The following is a 22,342-nucleotide window of genomic DNA, read 5'->3' on the forward strand; positions in this document are numbered from 1 at the left end:
ATAGTCTATCTGTTTAAGTTAAGTGTAGTGCCAGAGCATCAATGACATTTGAGCCTGAAGTTACAGTGAGGCAAAGACGCTGGTGAGCTCTGCCATCATCCACCCTGAGCAACTGTGGTGGCATCTGTGGGGCAGGAAGAGATGGTACACAGTGACAGAAACCCTGAGTTGACTTAAGAAACAAAATAATGTAACTGCTGAATATGAGTGAAAAAACATGCAGCAAAACTCACATCCTGAGCATCTTGGTCTTAAGAGGATCGCCTGTTTATCCCACCAGCCAAACCTGGGTCTGCAGCAAAGCAAGTCAAAGAATGTCTTCTTTATTGTTTCCATGATGCTTACTCATCTACAAGCCATTCCCCTTTTAGATTATTCTATTTTTAAGGCATAATTTCCATCTGTTCTTTGATCTTATACCACATAAGACATTTAGCTAATAACATCATCCATCAAATACCAACTTTCTTTTAGAGTTCAAACGGAATTGACACAGGACCCTGTCCATCTGCTGGCCAGTGCCTCTGAACAGATCCAGCTTGTGAATGGCCAGCTATGTCGCCTATTTTTTAATTAACCAGCTAAGGTCTGTGCTTCCTAGAATGCTGCAGGATGACTAGGGGGCACTCCAAAGGGAAGTGAAATGTGCTTCTCCATGGAAGCACAAAAGAGTTTGGTGCATCCAGAGCTGCGATGTACTTGTTTGCAAGTGGGGGTATTCCAGTGGATGGAGTCTGCCTCCAGCCCCTCAGGGAATAAGTTTTTGCATAAAAGATTAAATTTTTCTATAAAAACTTGAAGGATAACAGCTTCCAAACTTGGTACTCTTCAGAGGAAGGTGGGTAAAGCACAAAGATAATGTTTTTTTGAAAGCTTAAATAGCTCTGCCTTTAGGAGAAAACTTCTGAGTTTATTTGAGAGAAAATTCGTCATTTCAGGCAGATTAACTGAAACATCAGAATTGCAGATTTTCAGGCAAGTATTTATACAGAAATTGCTTGTCTGCTTACCCAACTGGAGATCCAGGGAATGTCAGATGATTTCAGTGACCAATTGTAGTGAAGCAGCACAGCTTGAGTTAAGGATATCTGAGATCAATCACAGTTTTAAAAAAATAATCTAAGAAAAACCTGTGAGAAATGAAGGACATTAATGAGTAAATCAGGGAAATGGTATTTTTTTCTATGGATGTTTTCCAAGTGTAAATAGATATATATATATACAGATATATATATATATATTTTTAATCATTACTTTCATGTTCTTTACTAAGCTCTGTTATTTCGTTTCTTAGTGGTTTGCTTATCTTGCACCCAGTGAATTTGTTTAGGAAGGAATTTGATTCAGGATTGTTATTTGACTGGTTTACATATGCCACAGAGTACATATCATCAGATCCAAAACAATGACAACAACAAAAAAAGCGCCTACATTTCCTTCTGTTTCCCAGCTTGCCAATAATAAAAAGTCTCTGCAGAGAGGAGCTTGGCTGGTGGTGTTTTGTGATTTCTCAGATAACAAAAGCTTCACATTTCTGTGGAATTCCCATTTGCCAGTGAGCTGCTGCTGCCGCTGCCCTGATTGATATATGACTGCAATGGCACTTTTCCATTTGACATTCCCTCTCTCTCCCTCTCCCTCTCTCTCTCAAACAACAGGGCTAACTTTTTTGTGTTGCAAATATAAAAGGCAAGCCATGTGACAGGGGGACAGAAGAAGAAAAGCATTTGGAAGTAACAGGACCTCTTTTTAACTCTCCGAAGAGTTTGAGGGGAGGAAAGAGCAGTGCATTTTCCAAAGGTAAGCAGAAAAATAAGAGATTCCTCCTACTTCTGATTATTACATGGGCTTAAATCAAGTGCTGAATCTCTTTGTCTAACAAGAACACTTTCTCCTTGTACCATTTTGAAAATTAAAAAGTGTTGATAGGGAATCAACACAGCTCTAGTACTTGTGTCTCCCTCTTATCCTTGTGTCTTTTACTGTATCCTGTCTGAAGAATGCCTGTATGCAGACAGATAGGTATCCCAGTGTCCTTCCGAGCAGCTTGGTTAAACATCTACTCTTGTGAGCGTGACAGGCTCATGTCTGCAGCTCTGCTCGGGTCCTAGCTATAGGGCTTTGGAGTGAATGAATATGCTGGACTCTGCCCTGAATTCATATAGAGAGCACCGGTATTGCCAGCACCCTCTTTGTCCCATTACAATAGGGCTCTATGAACACAAGCAAGCCTGCTAGCTTAAAGCTGAACTGTTTACTTTTATCACTATTTATGCATGCTGTTCTCTTGCCAGTCATCTGCCAGAGTGCCTAGAATAATTTGAAACAATAGGCGATATTTATTTCTAGCTTCGTGTGTCACGCTCCCCAGGAGCGCTCTTAATTTGCACGTTATTATTATTTACCCAAACTTCTGGGAAGCTTTGCTATGGACTGGACAGCAGCGGCTACGGATTAGGACAGATTTAATATACGCTCTTGGTTGGCTGAAACCTGTGAGGGGAAGCCGCGGTGTTTGCCTTTGCTGCAGCGCCGAGGGGTATATTTAGTAGGTGTCTGACCCCGTGGGCGCGACACGTCACGCAGCGTGGCTGTGCAGCCGGTGCCTGACACGGGAGGATGCTGCAGCAGCCCGGCCCGCCTGCTGCAGGAGGGAGGGAGGCTCGCCTGGTTTGCTGGCAGATCATTTCGCTGTGTGTCAGCCTCCCAGGCACGAGCATAGCTGTTCTCTGTGTCTTTGGGACAAAAGGAGAGTTTCGCTGCGTGAGCCCAGCGACCAAGTGTCAGCGCAGTGGAGCTGCGAGGCGCGGGAAGGGAGGCTGCTCAGGGAGAGCCCGGCTGAGGAAGAAAGACCTGTCTCCCTGCTAGGATTCAGGTGAGTGAATTCTTATGGAAACTCTAATCAATGGGTACAGAAGCAAAAAAGACCAGGGCAAAAACCATCTGAAGAGCAGTCTCAGCACTACTTTGTCTGACTGCTGCAGTGTCAGTGAAGCAGACTCACACAAAATGTGTGGTGGTGGGGGGTGATTTTCTTGTGGTAAATCTGAATTTGCAAGACAATGTGTGTGGGGACTGACTCTTGTGGAACTGTCAGGCAGATTTCTTACCCTACGCCTCAAGTCCATTTACATTTTTCCCATAGCCTCCCCATAACACATCTTTCTTGTTTCTGCCTGGGACAGATGGCACAAGAAGTAACTTGTTAAGGTTTCTGCAGCTCTTTAAAGATTGAAATAATGGTTCCTATATAGTAAATGTTACTAACACTTCCCAAAACTTCGTAACTGTCTTAGTGCCTGAAACGTGAGACCTCTCTGTATTGGAAAAGGACAGGCAAACGATTATTTAAAACCAACAGTGGCGATAAACTCACTTCAAACCAGTTCCTTATTGCAAAGCTATTTTGTAAGAGAAGCAACTGCCTGTAGGGGGTCAATAAATGTGAATGTAACAACCACAGTGCTGTTTTTTGTCCCTCCTCAATAGAACATCTAGGTTTTTAGGATTTTTATTTTTTTTTACTTACTAATGATGCTCACTTTTTCTTGGTCTGTGGGACTTTACTCATATTTCTGAGCAGTTATACACATTTAAAAAATGTCTTGACCTAAATAGAGCTATTTGGTGAGTAATGACTTACCAGCTTGAATCTGAGGTTCCCAGTATGACATATATACATGGGCATGCTCTTACTGGAATAATGAAATCTTATGTGCAATACTGGTATTATAAGAAGATACTTTAAGATTTGCCAGTTAAAAGCGAATATGGAAGGACTAGATGTTTTAAGCTGACGAAAGAAAATGCAATTTGATTTAGTGAAAGGGTATAATTAGGGGCTGCTGCTGATTACTCTAGTTACAAGCTTAGATCCCTACCTGAAGGTTTCCTGGGTTTGCGCAGCGCCTGGTTTGGATCAGATGCGTGTACCCTGGTGATTGCTCCTTGCAGAGCAGAATATTTGTTATGGACAGTCTTGTGTACAGTTTGCAGTTGCAATACCCCAGGTAGCTACCTATTCATGGCTGATCTCCACAAGAGCCATCTGCCCCTGCCAGAACAATCCCTCACATGCCATTGAGGCTTGTGAAAGCACCTGTATGTTCTTCCTTGCGTGAGCTGGCAGGATTGCACTCTGTTTTGCCCAGGTGGGAGGCAAGAGAGCCACTTGCTTGGCAGTTGGCATCAGTGCCTTTGGTGACTCATTTGACAGGGATTCCTTCTGGATTCAGCTTCATTCCCTGTTTACCCTGTGGCCGACTGTGTCTCCTCCCCAGCTTGTTTGCTCTCAGATGCACTAGGAAGTTCTCAAGGTTGTTCTTGGGCCTGGAGGGGAGTTGACTTTCTAGAGTGCGAAGGTTTCATGAAGCTACTGAGACTCCCCCTCCCCCCCAACAAGTCTGGTAGAGTATTTCTTTAACTGAAAGTAGAGGAACAAACCTTCCCTTTCCACCCCCTCCCCCCAGCCCAGTACTGCCATTGTAATTATAATTATAAATATTAGATAGTTGCATTACAAATACTTTTAATTCCTCTGCCTCTAATGTCCTGCTGAGTATGAGGACAGACTTGTCTCTACGAGTTTTAGAAAAGTTTTGCTACATGAGACCATGCCACAGTCCCATGTTATTTGAGTAATCCACTTCTTGAGCATGGCTGGAAGCGGCCACATCAAAGAAAGACATAAGGACCCCATGGCAGGCAGCTACAGGGTAACTTGCTGTGGTGAAGGATTTTTCCCTAACCCCATCAACTGAACTCTCAGAGTCCTGAGAGTTTATAACCCTCCCAAAAACTCTTTAAAAATAAAACCCTTGCAACTGTAACCCTCCCATACATAACAAGGCCTTTTGCTGAGCCCAGCTAAACTTTTGCCCCCTGTGATATCTTGTTCCATCAGATCATTGTCGGTTGTGTAAACATGTGTTTCTTTTCATCAGTGTTAAACGTGCAGCCTCTCATCTCCCCTGTCCTTCTCCACATCCTGGCATCTTGGGATGGGGTGAGTAGCCATGCCCAGATCACCATTTTTGCTGCTGTCTTGATTCCTGCTCGATAGCCTTTTCACTGAAACTTAGCTTGACAGAAAGAGAAAGGTTCAGGTGGTGTCGGGTTAGCTGGAGTGCCTGAATCTCTCTGGCTACAAGCACCCCACTTCGCCCATGCTTCTGTGCATGCATACAATGAGATGCTTCAGTCTCCACTGACTGTGATCAGCTGTTATTTCCTTTTTATATGTGTCAGTGTGGAACATATTAAAATTTCTCCGTGGTGGTATGTTAGGAATCCCTCTGATGCCCCACCTCTAACTTAGCAGAACAATAAAAGCAAGGTTGTAGTAAGCCTTTGAGCAGCTGGCCGTCTATATATTCCTTCTTTTTTCACATAATCTAATTCAGACTATTATCCGGGTAGCAATGGCACTACCACTTCCAGACACCATCAGTCCTTGTCCTGTTTGCTGGAATTTCGTTGCATGGCATGGAGTTCCTTTCTACCATAGATGAATGTGGCCTTTCTTCTGGTGTCAGGGTATTAGGCCACCGGTGCCATGGAGACACCACTCCTAGGAATTCCACTGTATTGCTATTTTTCAGCTTCCTTTTGTTATTTTCTATTTTCATTAATCATGGTTATGGCTTACGCTTGTCACATTTACGTGCTTATTATTATCGAACTGCAAACTGTGTTGGTCTGGCAGTGGGGAGGCAGCACAGGTTATGTTGCCCTTTAAGACATGTGAGTTGAGGATCTGAGTTAATGCCTCAGCTCTGGTTTGGCAAAGGTTAAGCATACCATGGCAGTGACAATCGCATTACTGTCATAGCAGCACGGCTCAAAGAGTGGGACCTAGGCGAACGCTGTTCCCCTTGTTAGAAGACATTGAATTGTTGCCATGAGCCAAATATTTAGGTTCACTAATTATCAGAGGCCGAGGTATATGGATGGTAGTCTGAATTTTGTCTGTATATAAAAGAATGAACTTTGCCCCTAGGATCAGAAAAAAAGGAACATCCCCTTCAACTGTGTGCTGTCTGCAGCATGCATGGCATTCTGTGTTGGTCCTGGTGGCAGGGATGTCTTCATTTGATGTTAAATAATAAGAAAGCCATTCCTACTGCTGCATCTCATCTACTGATGACTACAGTACTTTGAGTTCTCTAGGAAGTACTTCAATCAACCTCTAATCTTTAGGCATGCAATAAAGCAAAAGACAGAGAACAAAAACCACCCACCTGCTTCTAACACACTCTAACAGGTAGAGGACACATGCCTGAATGCCCTAGGCCTCTCGGCATCTTGTCATTTGGCCAAGAGTCATTTTTCCTCATGTTGGGTCATAAGACTAAAGTTGACCAAAGTAGAAGTAATTACTGAAGCAAATCCTATAGCTAATGCTTGGCTGGGAATATTCACACTTTAGCCAGCAGCTACCCTTGCTGGTTTGCCTCCTGAGAGGGATGGGCAGACTTACTTAGACAATTAATCTCTGTGCCTGTTGCTTCACTGAGGAGTGATCCCATCCAGAACCCTCTAGATGAACAAGTGGGAAACTGTATTCCTCTTGATTTCTGTCCCAGACTTAAGACTAAAACTACTCTGATACTCTGTGAGACACAAGAATAAAGAAAAAATCCAAGGCTGGCATCACCTTGCAATTAAATGGCTCTACTAGCTCACTAGAGAGCGATCCCATACATGCCCCTAATCAATCTATTTAAAGTTTCCTGGAAGCAGGAAAAGGAAAGAATAAAAATACAAGCACTCTTTTGTCCACTAGTAGTTATTCTTTGCGAGTGTATTAAAAACCTTTTCTCCATGTTGGCTGGTGCCTGTCTGCTGGCAAGGCGCCAGCTTGCAGTACCCACTAGAGTTTGTTATTTCAACTGCTTAGCAGGAAGGCACTGTTAGCTCCCCCTCTCCTAGCTACCTGAAGGACTGGATATATTCTTGGGAACTTCAAAAGGAGAGGAAAGCTCAGACAGCTTAAGTGTTGTTCAGCTTAATTTGTTCCACCTCATGCACCAGGTCTCCACTGCATGAACACTTGTGGGGGCCTTACACAAGCTGCCCCATCAAAACCTGGGGAACCAGTCTCAGGCATCCTCATTCCATGCATACTGATGCTCCTGGGGGTGTTTGCAGCATTGTATTTTTCCATTATATTTGCTGAAGCTACTAAGATTTTTCGTATGCTTCAGATACCATGGTGTTCTCAGTTTTTCTGTCTGCTTATAGTCACAGGTATTCATCTCTTGAAATATTAAAAGATGTAGCAAAGCCTAGCAGCAGAAAATGATGTGCAGGAGTTTCTATCAATACCATCAGCATGTTTGATGTTTCTGACTGCTCAGATACAGTGTCTGCCTTCTCCTCTTGTTTTTTTACTGGACAGTGCTCTGCAGTTGCTGGCTGGCAGCTGGTAGGACAGCACAGCCTCAGTAGGACCAGAAGGTGTCCTTCTGTCCTGAGGACACCTGGATGAAGAGGCTTAAGCCCCTTCTTTTGGTCCTGTTTTGCTTCCTACTGCCTTTTTCCTTCCCCTCTTCTGCTGTCCATCAGCTGCCTTCAGCTCCAGCCAGGAGTGCATGTTATTCATGTAACCCCCTTGGCCATTGCACACTGCCCTGCGTCCTGCTGTGTAAGGGGTGGATGGAGCTCCCAGACTGAGTGAAAACATTCCCTATGGTCTCAAAGGGGAGAAGCTTCAGCACAGCTGGATATCAGCAGGGCAAACGCTCATTTAGCATCATGAGGCCTCAGGGAAGCATTTAACTTATTTAGACCTGTAAGGATCTCACTCAAAATATTTAGTGTGGTATTTGCCCTGTCTTGGGAGGGGAAGGAACCTGTTCAAATGCTGCATAAAGGCATTTCACAAACAACTCGAGTTCCCTGCATTCACCTGCTGCTTCCTGACTGCCACATGGACCCTTGGTGACTTGGTCAGGTGTTGGAAGAGGCAGCTGCAGAACTCAGCAAGGATTTTGAAAGCGTATATAAGAGCCCAGTTATTTCACTGCTGGAACAGAAATGGTGACTGTAAAATAACTAGATGAGAAGATTATTACATTTATTTACAGAACTAAAACACACACTGGAGCTGATCCACCATCATCCCTGGATGTGTTTAAAAGTCATCTAGCTGTGGCGCTAGGGGATATGGCTTAGTGCTGGACTTGGTGGAGTAGGGTTAATGGTTGGACTCAATGATCTTAAAGGTCTTTTCCAACCTCAGTGATTCTGTGTGTGTGATAAAGGCTCTGAGTTGATGCAACAGAAAACAGGATCAGACCCAGCAGCTTAGGTTGTCTCTCCTACTACATGTATTATTCTCTTAAATTGCTTGGTTGATCACTTGTAGGATTTTGTCCCAAAGCATACAATGCTTCCCAAGCAGTTCCTGGACATGATGCAGGTTGTTGCATGGGCTGGAAGCCATCTGAATGCTTTAAAGGCTGAAGGAGGTCTGGAATCAGACCACAACACACTGTGTGGCTGCAGGGCTAGAGAACCACTCCAGGGAGGTCTAATGTCTCAGCAGATGTGTGGCCTTAGAGCAGGACTTGAGCTGTGGACATGCCAGATGCTGCTGTCATCTGGTAGCTGTGGTCAAGTGTGGGACGTTTCTGTACAAGGGGAACCCCCAGCCCAGCTGAGGCCTTGTCAACTCATGGCAGGAGCAGAAACAATGGTTTCCTGAGTTCCCTGAAAACTCAGATCTGCTATTCAGAAATTCCAGTGATGGGTTGTCACAGGCCATGCGAGCACTGTGGGCCGTGTGAGCACCGTGGCCAGGCAGGAGCAGTGGGGACACCACAGTGCTACCCCATGCCCAGGGCAGGGGAACTGGGGGTCATCTCCAGTGCAGATTGCTCCTCCTTGCTTTGCTATTTCCCAGGCCTTTTTGTGGCCTTTCTCATGGCAGCAGGGAGTTTAACCCTGCAGAACAAACCCTGGTGTAATCTGATGGTGTAGTTTGCCCAATATGGTTATTTCCACTCCATAGCAGATCTTTGAGAGCAAAACCTCCAAATCCTCATCTTTCTGGCCTAAACTTTTCCAGGCTAGCTAAGATACTTGAGAAACCCATTTTCGTCTCCTAAAGATTTTTATGGCTTCTCTGTCAGATCAGCACCACAAACTGTATGCACACCTGTGTATCTACATGTATATGGTTAGTGACACTTTTTTAGGGCTGGAGTTTGGAGAAACTGGGTAGTCTTGTAACATTTCTGTTTACATAAGAAATTCAGAATGAGGGAACCACATGGAAGGATCCAAGTAATTGTGTTTACTAAATATACACAACATGCAAGGCCAGGCTTAGTTGTATATACACACTGCTGCTCAAATGGGATTTTGGCAGCCTCTGAAACATAAAAGGCATTGAGTGACTTGAAGTGTACCCTCATTGTCAAGCAGGAGTCTCAAACATGGAAAATGAAAGCCAAGCTGAACATACGTGCATGCCTAATTCAGGGGTCTCAGAAGCAGGGAACAGCTAAGTAGAAGTACCCCATAAATGAGCTTTTTCCATTTTTCCCTTCCTACCTTCCAGGGTAAAAGCGGTACAGATCCAACAGACCTTTGGAGAATTGCTCAGCTCTTTATTTTTTCCAAGATACATAGCAAAAAGGGAATTTCTGTTTACGTTCTCACAAAGTGACTGGCTAAATAATTCCAGATGATGGAATTTTCTCTGTTCTTAAAGCAAAACAAAATCTTAACCTTCACCACTCTCTAAATGATATTAAGACTATGATAAGAAAACGTTATTTCAGCATTCAAAAGCAGTTAATTAGAACATAAAACTGGAAAAATAACCCTAACTCTGCCCCTATGTCCATGTGCAATACAGTCTTAGATTGTATGTTCATATGGTCTTTCTTTGGGATGTCCTCTATTTTTCTCTGCAGTTTTTAGGTAACAGCTGTAGCAGTTCTAAGTAACAGCTGTAACAGCTTCTAGCATGTTATGTCTCTATGAATTCCTGAAAACTAGTTATATGGAAAGGGTACTATAACCCTATTATTAACAGCATGTAATGCCCATATCAGCGAACTCTGAAAAAATGGGAAGTAGTGATTTTCATCCACAGTTAGGCCAAATATTTTTGTAGCCAATTTTCAGCCTGAGATTATGAAGTCACCTTGGCATTTTTTCTTTACTGGACACTGTAAAGAGGGAGCATTTAATCTTCTTTTTTTTTAGCTTGGCAGATTGGCTGTTTACCATAGTTTTGCACATGAAAAGACACTGAGGAAAAACAACTTAAATAAAATAAAAAGGATTATATGTGAAGTGGCTGATTTTTATTATAAAGCATATTTTTCAGATGAAACAAAATTTAATCTCGAGTACAGCTATAATGATTAATGATTACAGGTGTACTTGCTTCTGTTTTTGGACAGCTACATATGTCACTTCTGATATCATGTACTGTCTAGGATTTTATGATTTCAGACAACATTTAAAAAAGAATACAACCTTAAACAAAACAAAACAAAACAAAACAAAAGCAAAAAAAGAACAAATTTAAAGTGAAATGCCATTCCACACTATCATCGGGAAATGGAAAATATCATGTCAGCATACTTCATCATGGTGATGCACCTGAGTGAAAATATTTAGACTCTTTTTACACAAAAATCTGCACACTAGCTTCTATATGTTTAAATGTCTCTGTGAGAGTTTTTTTCCATATATCTCAACTATATAGGCATGTATACTGGAAAAATGTATGTGTATACTTCACAGATGCATGACAGGAGATTCTGGCATGTGCAAATAGCCAGTCCTGCTTCCAATACTCACACACTCATTTTGTCAGTATGTCTATCAACAACTGTACACAGTTTTTTTTCACAAAATATCGGTCACATTTACATCTGTGGTCTCTCTTTCTCATAACAAATATGTAATAACAGTGCTTTTTTCTTCTTTCAATTTTTTGTTACCAAAGCCCACTACATTTCTTTGCCAGGGAGGCATGAAGGCAATTTTAAAAGACTGTCAAATTGTTAGTATCTTTTGTATTGTGCTGTGCTTATCCTGAAGAAGGTACAGATGTCTTCCTTTTCTCACGTTTTTCCCTGCTTCTTTCCAGCTTTCTCAGAGTGTTTTCATGAGGCAGACTCTATGTCATCCAATTATTTCCTGAAGAAAACTAGAGAGATAAGCCTTTGAAAACTGAGCCAGGATTCTGGATTTCTCTCACTGTATTAAATCATACTGATCAAAACCATAGAAAGATATAGAAACATAAAATTAACAGTGGGACAGAAAGAGTGGGAAATGGGGATGCCTGGATGTAATAGCACATGAGATGAGACCGTCCAATATCGAGTAAATTTATTTGGACAGAGAGGGAATTACTGGGTGTGTAATACTGATTAACTATGTTGGAGAGAGACCTTGCCAAGCAGTGTGTTTTGGTCAGCCTCTTTAAAAAGAAGAGTAGGAATGTAGGTAAAAGGTTAAACATGAAAAAAAAAAAAGTGCATCACTCCTCCTGTTAGCTAATCCTTGGGCATCATCTGCATGAACTACAGTAGTACAGTTCACTTCTGGGAAGAATCCATCCCAGCTCCCATGACCGAGAGATTTCTCTCTTACCCAGCTAAAATGTTTGGAGGGATATTTACTGACATGAATGAGACTGTGCATAAATGTATAGGACATCCTAAGTGTCTAGAGTTGCTTAAGCTCCTTGTACTACACAGTACTTTTTTAATGTCATATCCAGGGAAAAACATTTGTTTCAGGAAAAAACACCATGCCATAGATCAGACTCTGGCAAAAAAAATACATTGTCTACTAAATTCAAAGTCACAGTATTTTTCCTTTCCTACTTACACACATAAACAATAGCTTGAAACCCAAAAAAGGCTTTTTAAAATGTCTAACACACAAAGCATCCCTAATTACATTTCTTCCCAGCGTGAGCCTTTGTGTGTCACTTCAGCCCCACAAGTCCTAACTCCCAGCTTGGATGAACTCTGGAAGTGTTTCTCACTGCTATGCACTCCTCTCACAAAAGCCTTTGAGCAAGCTATAGAGCAACACACAAATCATTGAGCGCTCTGGTGGGGAGGCCTCGTAATTTCAGGCTGTTTGGGAGATGAGTATCAGTCGGTTTAGAGTATTGCCAGCAAACCACCAAACGGTTTTGAAAGAGGCTTGTATAAGGCAGTAAATGCACACATCAGCTCTTTAAATAGGCAAGACACAATAGGGAAGCATTTCTGCCTGGCCAGAGAACTGCTCTATCATAAGTTTCTCCAGAAAGTCCTCACGCTTTTAACTCTACTTAGGGCTGTCCTCTTCTTTGTCAGTTTACATAGAGATGGATAATTCGCTGTGCTTTCAAGCTTTAGCAGTTTGTAGTAAAAGTGAAATGAAATCACTCACGTAGGACTGTGGGCTTTGTGAGAAGGATCAAGAGGCTGTGCTGATGCAGCTGAGGGAGATGCCCCCCATTCCCTGCTGACATAGAAGTATGGAGAGCATTTTGGAGGTTGTCCTGCTCCTGTTAGCTGAAGGATCTCCTGATATCCAACACGCGGCAGAAATACAGATGTTTGAGTGGCAATCTGCACGATTCCACCTGTGTGTTTTTTTTTCCTAATTGATAGCTGGGATGTACTTGGATATTACAGAAGCTAATGTATTTTTCAGATGCTGCTCTTTAATTAATGGGAAAGAGACTGAAACTCAGCAGCCGCAGCCTGACAAATAAGCAGGTAAAGTTGCCCACCTTTGTGCATGGGAGTTTGGTACTCAGGAGGGCAGGGCAGCCGCAGACATAGGTGCAGGTCTCCCATGCAGCACAGGACCATGCTCAGTGAATTTCCCAAGGAACTTCTCTGCCCATGTCTGGGCTCAGACCCATGGCATCCCTCTATCCTGAGTGTGCCCCTTGTTGTTGCACGCAGTCTTTAGAGCCAGGCATCAGCTGCCTCCAGCGTCTCCATGTGCTACCTGCCAGAAATTCCCATATGTAATGCAAGGGGCAGCCTAGCTTTGTCCCCCTCTCCCCATGCACCCGAGGGTGTTTTTTGATGTTTTGAGTGGATGCACAGTTCTCTGAATTTGCAGAAATCTCTGATGTGTTACTAATCACCAGTTTGAGGGAAGTTCATTAGAGACATCACCAAGTGAAGAAGATTGGCATTGCAGCACTTGCGATGTTAAAACTCAAAAAGCTCTCCCCAGTAAAATGCCAGAGCTATGCTTAAAGCAACAAACTCTACCTATTGTGGGAATGATGCTCACTCGGAGCGTGTATTTTGGCCAGCAAAAATCCTGTGTGCCTTAATATTATTTATGTCTGTTTTTCTCCAGAGCTCTTTTTGATCAGGATTGTGATTTATGTTGGTTTTATTCCAGCTATGCAGGAGATTCTTTGACGGATTACAATCTCAGCAAACTCCAACTCGAGAAGAAAAATGACAGCTAAGAGACTTAAACCAGACTCTTCACCATCCTGGAAAGGAACTGGCTGCCAGTATTTGGAGTTTTTTTAATACTCTACCTCCCTCTGCTGTCATCAGTGAGAAGTTCCTCGACAATGGGAAATCATGTACTCGCAGCTTCAATTTCCATGCTCTCGCTCCTGGCAATGATGGGAGATGCGGATGGTAAAACAGACAGCTCCTTCATGATTGACTCCGATCCCAGCCGCTGTATGAGGCATCACTACGTTGACTCCATCAGCCACCCCTTGTACAAGTGTAGCTCGAAGGTAAGGACTTGCATCATCCCTTCTCAGCAGGGTACTGCCCTGGCAGAGTTGTTAATTTGACCTATTTTGATTGATTTTCTTTGCACAAATTCCTTGCTACCAAAATCCAGCTGCGGAGCCATACAGATGCAGAGACGTCTGAGTTTGTACATCAGAACTGGGGCTGCAAAGAAAGGCTCTTGACTGTCTTTTCAAAAGGAGAAATACACCATGATAGTAATAGTAACATGGGGTAAATGCCAAGATTCAAATGAGGATGTTGGGTTCTCAGCCACCAGTGCCAAGGAGATGAGCTAGATTGGAAGTTTAGATCATCCCAGTCACCCTCTCCTTCAAGTGAATCTTTAAGCCAGAATATGTAAACTTATAACTTTCAAGCTGAAGTACTGAGATGAACAACTGAGCTGTAAAGTTATAATGAAAAAAGAATGTGAAAAACATTGGTAATTCTTTTTCCCCATTTAGTTTCAAGCCCTTTTTTTTTTTTAGGTATATATATATGTGGAGAACAACAATTTGATGTTTACTGTAGGGCTTAGGAGCCTTTCATTTGGAATTTCAAGCCTGAAAAATTTTGTGTTGAAATACTTTAACAGCCTGCCCATGTAGCCTACAGTTATTTATTTCATTGTGTGGAGAGAAAGAATGGGGAGAAACACTGGGAAAATCCTTTGTGGTCCCTTTTGTCTTGTCCTAATTTGTTCTGGCTGAGTTAACCCAGTGCTTATTCAGATGTACAGTCTCGGCTTGGACCACCCCTCTCCTCTGTGGGAAGTGAATTTGCCTTATGCATCCGCATTCCTTGATTAACAAGTGGGAACAAACCTTTTGTTTGATAGTGCCAATGCCTTTGCCAGCCCTGTGTTGGGTGAGAGGGTGATGTGAGGTGGGTGGGAGATTGGAGGCTTTTGCCCCATTGCTCTTGAGGTCAAACAGTAAAATCATGCATAACTTGTGATTCAGGAGAGAACTTTGTTTTGCTTTTAGCCTAGACTAGACCTTCTTAACATCTGAGAAACATCCAGCCTTGACATACAGAACTGCAGAGAGGCATCTGTTCATAAAATACTGATTTTATTCCAGTTGACTCCAGTGCAAGGCACAGTGTGGGTGGTTTTATGTCCTGGCAGGGGGGTGTTAGCAGCCCTCTCCTCCCATAGCAATTCAGATCACCCATTACACCTGAGAAGCCATAGATACCATGATGGTTTGGTCCAGGATGGTGATGCTCTACACAGCTGGCCCTTGCTTTTGTCTCCCTGTGCTGCCAGAGGGCAGAAGCAGCTGCAGGATGTAACACAAGCATGATGGGAGGTGGCCCTCAGATGCCGTTTGGCCGCCATGTTTGGATAGTATCCCTCTTTGCCCCTCTACATGCAGAAGAGAAATGAGTGGTGACTTCACTAGGATGATGAAAAATGCAGAGTATAGCTAACTGGGGCAGCTGCCTCAGAAAAAGAGGATAAACACAACAGGTACCAGTCCAGCCCCTGAGGCAACTCAGACCTGGAGGATGAAGGATGGGGCTTCTCTGACCCAGGAACAAAGGGGTCTCATGTCCTAATCTCTCCTCTCCTGTGGCCATCACCCACCCACCTCCCTACCCCAGCTGCAGCAGGTTCTCACAGCACAGCTTTGCCTCTCAACACTGACAGCTCTTTGGCAGCCACCACCATGGACAACCCCTCCTGTCAGCCCCACCATGAGGTTGCTGCCACAGAACCCCCAGACCAGCAACTCTTGCCCTGCAGCCAGAGGGAGGAAGGGAAGGGAAGGGAAGGGAAGGGAAGGGAAGGGAAGGGAAGGGAAGGGAAGGGAAGGGAAGGGAAGGGAAGGGAAGGGAAGGGAAGGGAAGGGAAGGGAAGGGAAGGGAAGGGAAGGGAAGGGAAGGGAAGGGAAGGGAAGGGAAGGGAAGGGAAGGGAAGGGAAGGGAAGGGAAGGGAAAGGAGAGAGGCAGGCATGCAGGCAGGCAGGCAGGCAGGCAGGCAGGCAGGCAGGCAGGCAGGAAGGAAGGAAGGAAGGAAGGAAGGAAGGAAGGAAGGAAGGAAGGAAGGAAGGAAGGAAGGAAGGAAGGAAGGAATTCAACTTGTTAGCATCTCTAATGACAGAGAAAAGCAATTAGGCCTTTAGGAGTGGGACTGATGGAAATGAGAACAGGGAAGGCATTGCAATGAAAAACATTTCATTTCAAAACTGAGCTTTGAGAAAAAAGTTGTTGACATGAATATTTGTAACTCTGACTGGAAAAATATCCATGACTTTTTTTAAAACAAGCCATAAATGGAAATCATGTTTGACATTATCATATCTCTTGGCTTCCCAAATTCCACAACCATTTCAAGAACAGTTTTTAACAATACTGCAAGTTGTATGGACTTTCTCATGAAGTGGAAAATGGAAACAGTTTCCTTATGAAGCGAAATAAATTTGACATTTCCTAGAAGACTTTTATCTATTAAATCAAGCTATTTTTTTAAGGTCTTGGGGATCTGAATTACCCTGCTAGACATATGGCTTCTGTTCTGGATCTAGCCTATAAACATAGACCAATATTAGACTTGCTAATGAAAATTAGACACAATGTCTGTTCCTATATATATTGTGATAAAATATAAACAATTCAAAAAAAGGACAGCCCTGTGAGAGTAGCTGTGGGAAATGTGGTACCTCTTGTTTTCATCAAGTTTCCATTGTGAAGCTTCAACCGACAATTGATGTCAAGTAGAGACTTTGCCCTTATTTGGTGTGATGCATTGGTTCCACTGAGCCATCCTGTTTCACTCCATGTTTTCCCTTTTAGTGCAGCATAGAATTACAGAAGTTAAAAATGGCTTCTGAAATTGCAAGACATATTATGTTTGCTGTCCGTCTTGGTTAAAAAAGGATTATGTCCACCATGCTTCTCTGTGGAGGCTGCCAATTATACTCTCATGGGAAGTAGTTTTGCTACATTTGGAAACATCCACTCAATATAATTTAATTATTAAAATCCCTCTTTCTTGTGACCTCAGACAGATGTTGAAAACAGGTTTCCAAAGCCTTTGGAAATGTAGTCCATTATAGTAACAGTATGTATACAAGAGATACAGAGGAGGAATGGAAGAAGGTCATTTGTCCCTGAAAAACAGCCTTTTCGTTTGACTTTAAGGAAATGTTTGTGTCAGCTTATGAGATACTGCTTTTCCTGACCATAATGGATTTGGCCTGACCTCTGTCAAGGAGACCCACTGGTCTTCCATATGCTCAATCACTGCGGCTCAGCAGTCAGAGCCTCCTAAATTACAGTGTTGGTTGTCACAAGGGCTTCCTCCAGATGTACCAGAAGACCACTGCCACTGGCAGCCTCACACTGAAGAATCCAGGCCAGGGAGACGCGGACCAAATGAAGAAAGATTTAGCAAATATTTGAAGACATTTGCTCATGAGGTACCTCAGGACATTTTCAGCAGTATATGTTTGAAGCCAGGACATGGATATTGTGCTAAAGTCTGTTCTCATGCATCTCAGCCCACCTGATTTTGTGCCTCAGCTTGTTGCTGAAGAGGATGATAAATACCAGTTCACAAATACCAGGTTTCCAGAGTATGGCTTGAACGATCAGAGTCAAGAACCTCCTCAGATTCAAGTTGCTCTCTTTTGTGGCTGTCCAGATACCTGTGAGACTGCTGGCTTTAAGTAAGAAGGCCTGTTTTTCCCCAGCTGCTCATACACGTGCAAACGCTGCAGTTCCCACGCTGCAGCACACCGTGCTTTGGGATCCGGCACTGCAAGGAGACATGCACAGGCTTACATGTGTGAGGGACAAGGGGATCCAAGAGCCATGCATATCAGGTTATAAAATACCCACACACTTTTACTATATATACACCCACTGTATTACTGTGCTATGCCATCATATCATTGCTAATTATTTAGGTGATAATCTCTGTTGCGCTATGGTATACGATGCAACAAGCAGCTGGTGAGATTGATGAAATGGCAAAACAAAGCTTTTGAAGTACATGCTATTTCCAGCTCATTTGCACACCTGCCAAAATCCACTGTTCTCGATTTATGATGAGGAGGAGGTTAACTTTTGCTGAGGACTTCAGGTTAGTTCAGAAGTTTAGAAAGGTATCAAAATACAAAACCTGATTTTTTTTTTTTTATCAAGCTTGACTTGATACCTGTGGTGCAGTCCCATTTGTAAAAATTTACTGCAGAGTAGTAATTATCCAATGCAAAACCAGAGCATAAACCCCACACTGTGTAATTTTACATGATTTGGGTACTGACCATACTTTTATGAAAAACTGAGTATCCAGTGAAGTTTGAGATTAAAATTAGTCTCCACAGAATAAAACGTTTTCAAAGATAAAGCTTGCTAAGCAATTATAACTGCAGTTGCAGATTGAAGAAATACTGATTGGTTTTTCTTTAGAAATCTTGCTGTTCTTATGAAATGTACTGAGACACAGATGTTGGCACATCAGGTAATTCTGCCCTATAAAAACACTGCTGCAACTCTTCTGTAGTTCTTAACACTGCTCCTCAGGTTTTTTACCTGCAGATACAGGAGCAGATGTGTGCCACTAAAAGTCCTTAGGGTAACAGTACCAGAAGTGACTAACCATTCCATCTCTAGAAGCATCAATCCTTCTGTCACTTCCACCATACAGCTATGTGTGCTGTCACATTTGGGCTGACATCACAGAATCAAAAAAATGTCAGTTGGAAGGGACTTGGAAGCTCCTCTAAACTCACTAAAAGCAACTTTTGACTATTGCATGTCCCCCATTGCCACTCCTGAGGAATGTTTTGCTCTGTTGTCTTTGCTACTCCCCTTCAAGCAGTTGCTAGCTGCTGTTGGATTGCTCCTCAACCTCCTCTTCACCAAATGCTTGGGAATAGTCTGTGATGGAGTGTGTACACAATCTCATGAACTGGTCAAAGTGGGGCAGCTAAAAAGAGCTGTCAAGATGCTGGGAAGGAAGCATTTTAAATGTGCCAATTTGCTGTCCTTCTTTTGTGGTACAGGCAGGATTAGATACCTACATATCTCTTCTTCAGCTGCCTGCCTGTCACTATGGGAAGTCAGTTTTGCTTATGAGAGGACAAAGTTGGATCTCTAAAGCACTGCAACAATTGTCCCTTTCTTTGTTCTCGTATACACTAAAGACACTGATATCAAGGAGTTTGACATAGCTCATATGTCTAAAGTTGAGGTGTGGCTAAGCAGAACATTGAAATTTCCTTCCTACCAAGAGTTGAAAGGAATTTGTGTGTGAATAGTCAGCACCACAGGAAGGGGACCATACATTTATTTATATTACAAATAAGGAAGACTGGGAAACCTAAAAATCCCATATTTTAATTAAACTGAGGAAAAAGATGGTATCAAGCCCAGATCATCAGCTCATGAAGAACTCTTCCCTGTGATCTGTGTTAACTGGAAGTGGGCTTGTTGATATATTAATACGTTTTCAAGCAAAGCATTTGGCATGCAAGTACTCTTGGAAGAGTAATTTTCAGCACTGCCAGTGCTGGTGTTTCCTACCTGATGCCAGGAATATTCTCTCTCTCTCTTTCTCTCTCATCTTTCCTCCTGACTCAGAATAAAGTGAAAGTTAAACATTTGACATACCTGCTTGCAAGGCTTGGAGATTTGCAGTCAATTCATCATGTATAGTGAAAGAAGATCAGAAGTGTTTAATGCTGTAAAATATTTGCTGTCATATTTGTAGTTAACCTTTTATATTTTCTGGAATAAGCATGAGATGTGCAGCACGGTTAAAAATCTGATTTTCTTCCTTGGTTATGGGATAGACTTATGATTGTTTTACTGCCTACTCTCTTACTTCTGTTACATTTTGACCCTTGGGATAACAGAATAAGTTGATTTTGAAGTTTCCGTTCCTTAATGAAAATTATCTGTTCTGGACTTAAATAGTATTTCGTTCCCCACAAAGGTATAAGTTTGTTTAAACTTGACCAACATTTACCCATCATCAAGGTAATAACAGCTGTTTTCCAACCACAAGATTTCTTAAGCTTTAAAAGATTATTTTGTATTTTTCTATAGAACTTAGGAGGCTTTCTCTATCTCCTCTGCTCAACAAGGAACTGTTGGGAAGGGAAGTAGGCTACCCCCCATGGGCTTCACTTCCTTAGCACCTCCTGTTGTGCAAGTTACCTTGCTCTGGTCACAGCTTGGTCAGCTAACTCAGAAGGAGAAGACCCACGAAGCCTGCACTGCTTTTGGAAAATCTCACTAGTGAACACTCACATTTGGCAAAGAGTTCATACTTTTTTACATTTTCACTGCCTTACACTGTGCAGTTCATTTTATACAGACACAACTGATGAAATAATATATAAATGCATACAGATAACTGCAACTATATTTTCAAGGTGATCTTTGTGAAAGTAGCTAGAAACTTATTGATTTAGAAGCAATCAAATGAGCATCTTCCTTGTACTTCTATTTATATGTTTCTATCTCTAAGCATTTGCGATAACCACTGGCCCCAAGAACCAATTCTGCTGACCACTGGTATATGCACTCAAAGTGTTGGAAAATCTCCAACTGAAGTATCAGTCTGGCTGATGATTTCAGGGTTTGGTTGCCAAAAATCTGAGGTCAACAAGTTGCAGTTGCAGTCACCACGCCTGGAAAACAGGGCTGGCTGTGGTCATTCTGAGCCCTTAGACCAGCATTCAGAAAATGGGGCCCTGTAATACTTACTGGTGTCGGTGCCCAGGGCTCCAGGAGGAGACCACCTTTGTCTCCTGGCCAGTTACCTCCTTCACTCTCAGACACAGCTCAGGGGCAAGGCACCCTCTGGGGCTAGGTGTCCTCACCAAGGCGGGGAGATTCAGTAAATGCAGAAACACCAGCCAGACTGGGAAGGAGGTACCCATCTGCTGCTGTTAGCTGCCCTCTGGCAGCCACGGGGACACATTACTTAACGCAGCTCTCTTCCTTCACAGATGGTGCTGCTGGCTCGCTGCGAAGGGCGCTGCAGCCAGACGTCGCGCTCGGAGCCGATGGTTTCATTCAGCACGGTGTTGAAGCAGCCCTTCCGCTCCACCTGCCACTGCTGCCGGCCCCAGACCTCCAAGCTGAAGGCCATGCGGCTGCGGTGCTCGGGGGGCATGCGGCTCACCGCCACCTACCGCTACATCCTCTCCTGCCACTGCGAGGAGTGCAACTCCTAGGGACCTACTTGCCACCGCAGTGGGGGGACTGGGTTGCTGCTGTCAGGGAAGGCTCCCCAGAAGAAACTCGAGGTGAGGCCGATGCTGCCAGTGTAGTATTGCAGTGAGGACAGGACTAACCAGACTGGACTGGATCTGAGAGCTGAAGTGTAAAATACCCTGGGGCTCCAGATGGTGTCGGTACCGAAGTGTGGGCTGTGACAAAGGCAAAAGCACAAAGACTTGTTTTTCAGAAGCCTTTCTTTTTTTCTGAAAGGCTATTTTTTGGAGTTTCTTCTTTTTCAGGCTCAGCTCTGACTACAGAGAGGCGCTTTTACCTTCAACCAAGGGCAGTGGAGGAAAAGAGAGGAAGGTCTGCTGGATGACAACATCGTGCTTGGGGAGTTGGTGTTTGGACAGAGGATGGGCATCAGTTCCTATATATGACCTCTTAAACTATCAATTTATTCTCAGTCTCCCAGTTATATTGACCTTCAGAAGAAACTGTTGTTGGCAAGGGCTATCTGTCACTGACTGAGCAGCCAAGTGCTGGTTAACTTTAACTGTGGTTTAGCAGAAATTACAAATAAATCATTGAAAAGTAAGCTGAATATGAAATGTAGAGCGGGGACTACCCAACCCTAGCCAGGTGAAGCAATTATTTGCAGCGTGCAGCACCACAGCTCAGTGGCTGAGTCACTCCTGAGAAGGGAAAGGTCATGCAACCCATTATTTTCCTCTAAAAGCCTGAAAATGTGGCACATCACATCTGTCACAAAACCCATTATTCAAACACTAAAAACTAATCAAGGATTAAAAAGACACATACTAAATGGAGTCCTTTCTTAACTTGGGCAGATCTGTTGATGTACAGAACTGGAGCCACCAGAATAATGACCAAACCTAGGACTTATTTTCCTCTTTGGCTCTGAGGCCATAGAGGCCTCTGAGTGAGTACCGTTTTGCCTTTTAGAGACAGGCTATCACAGACACATGGGAATCGCACTGAAAGGCCCCTAGGATGTTTAAAGCAGAGCCAGCCATTATCCACTGGACCACAAAAGCTGTGTTTTGATTTACTTAATGATCTGCCACCTGGAATCCTGGTTGATTCACCATCCAGTTTGGCAGCTGCTCGGGGAATAGCATAGCTCTTGGCTGAACCATATGCCCATGCATCCTTGGTGTGCACACAGGGAGGTAGGAGGCTGTGGCTGGTAAGCAGGAGCCCAGACCTCACCTGTAGGTGAAACTGTCCTACAGCTGGGCCCCAGAGCAGGAAAAAGACAGCATTGCAGGGTCCTGCAGAACAGGGGTAGCCAATGCTTCTCTGTGGGAAGCAAATGAGACCATGAGCCGCTTTCGCCTGTAGGGCCTTTGCAGAAAGAAATGCCCAGAGTAGCTGAATGAATTGCA

The 22,342-nt window shown here is 43.4% G+C and overlaps 1 protein-coding gene across 2 annotated transcripts; it reads left to right on the forward strand.

Moving 5' to 3' along the window:
• Positions 1-2,595: 2,595 nt before the first annotated feature.
• Positions 2,596-21,212, forward strand: NDP (norrin cystine knot growth factor NDP). Of its 2 annotated transcripts, none has more exons than XM_051609101.1 (3): positions 2,596-2,875; positions 13,396-13,750; positions 20,720-21,212. In XM_051609101.1, exons 2-3 carry the CDS (start codon positions 13,577-13,579, stop codon positions 20,945-20,947), a joined length of 402 nt encoding a protein of 133 aa, XP_051465061.1. In that variant the 5' UTR covers positions 2,596-2,875; positions 13,396-13,576; the 3' UTR covers positions 20,948-21,212. The 2 variants fall into 2 exon arrangements, with proteins under 2 accessions (XP_051465061.1, XP_051465060.1); XM_051609100.1 differs by lacking the exon at positions 2,596-2,875 and adding an exon at positions 12,709-12,749.
• The last annotated feature ends 1,130 nt before the right edge of the window (positions 21,213-22,342 follow it).

The sequence above is a fragment of the Apus apus genome, chromosome 1 (genome assembly GCF_020740795.1).
Source record: "Apus apus isolate bApuApu2 chromosome 1, bApuApu2.pri.cur, whole genome shotgun sequence".
Classification (NCBI taxonomy): Eukaryota; Metazoa; Chordata; class Aves; order Apodiformes; family Apodidae; genus Apus; species Apus apus.

Coding starts and splice junctions, on each gene's coding strand:
- NDP (XM_051609101.1), top strand. CDS start 13,577: ATGGGAAATCATGTACTCGCAGCTTCAATTTCCATGCTCTCGCTCCTG. Junction 13,751..20,719: donor TGTACAAGTGTAGCTCGAAG/GTAAGGACTTGC, acceptor CTTCCTTCACAG/ATGGTGCTGCTGGCTCGCTG.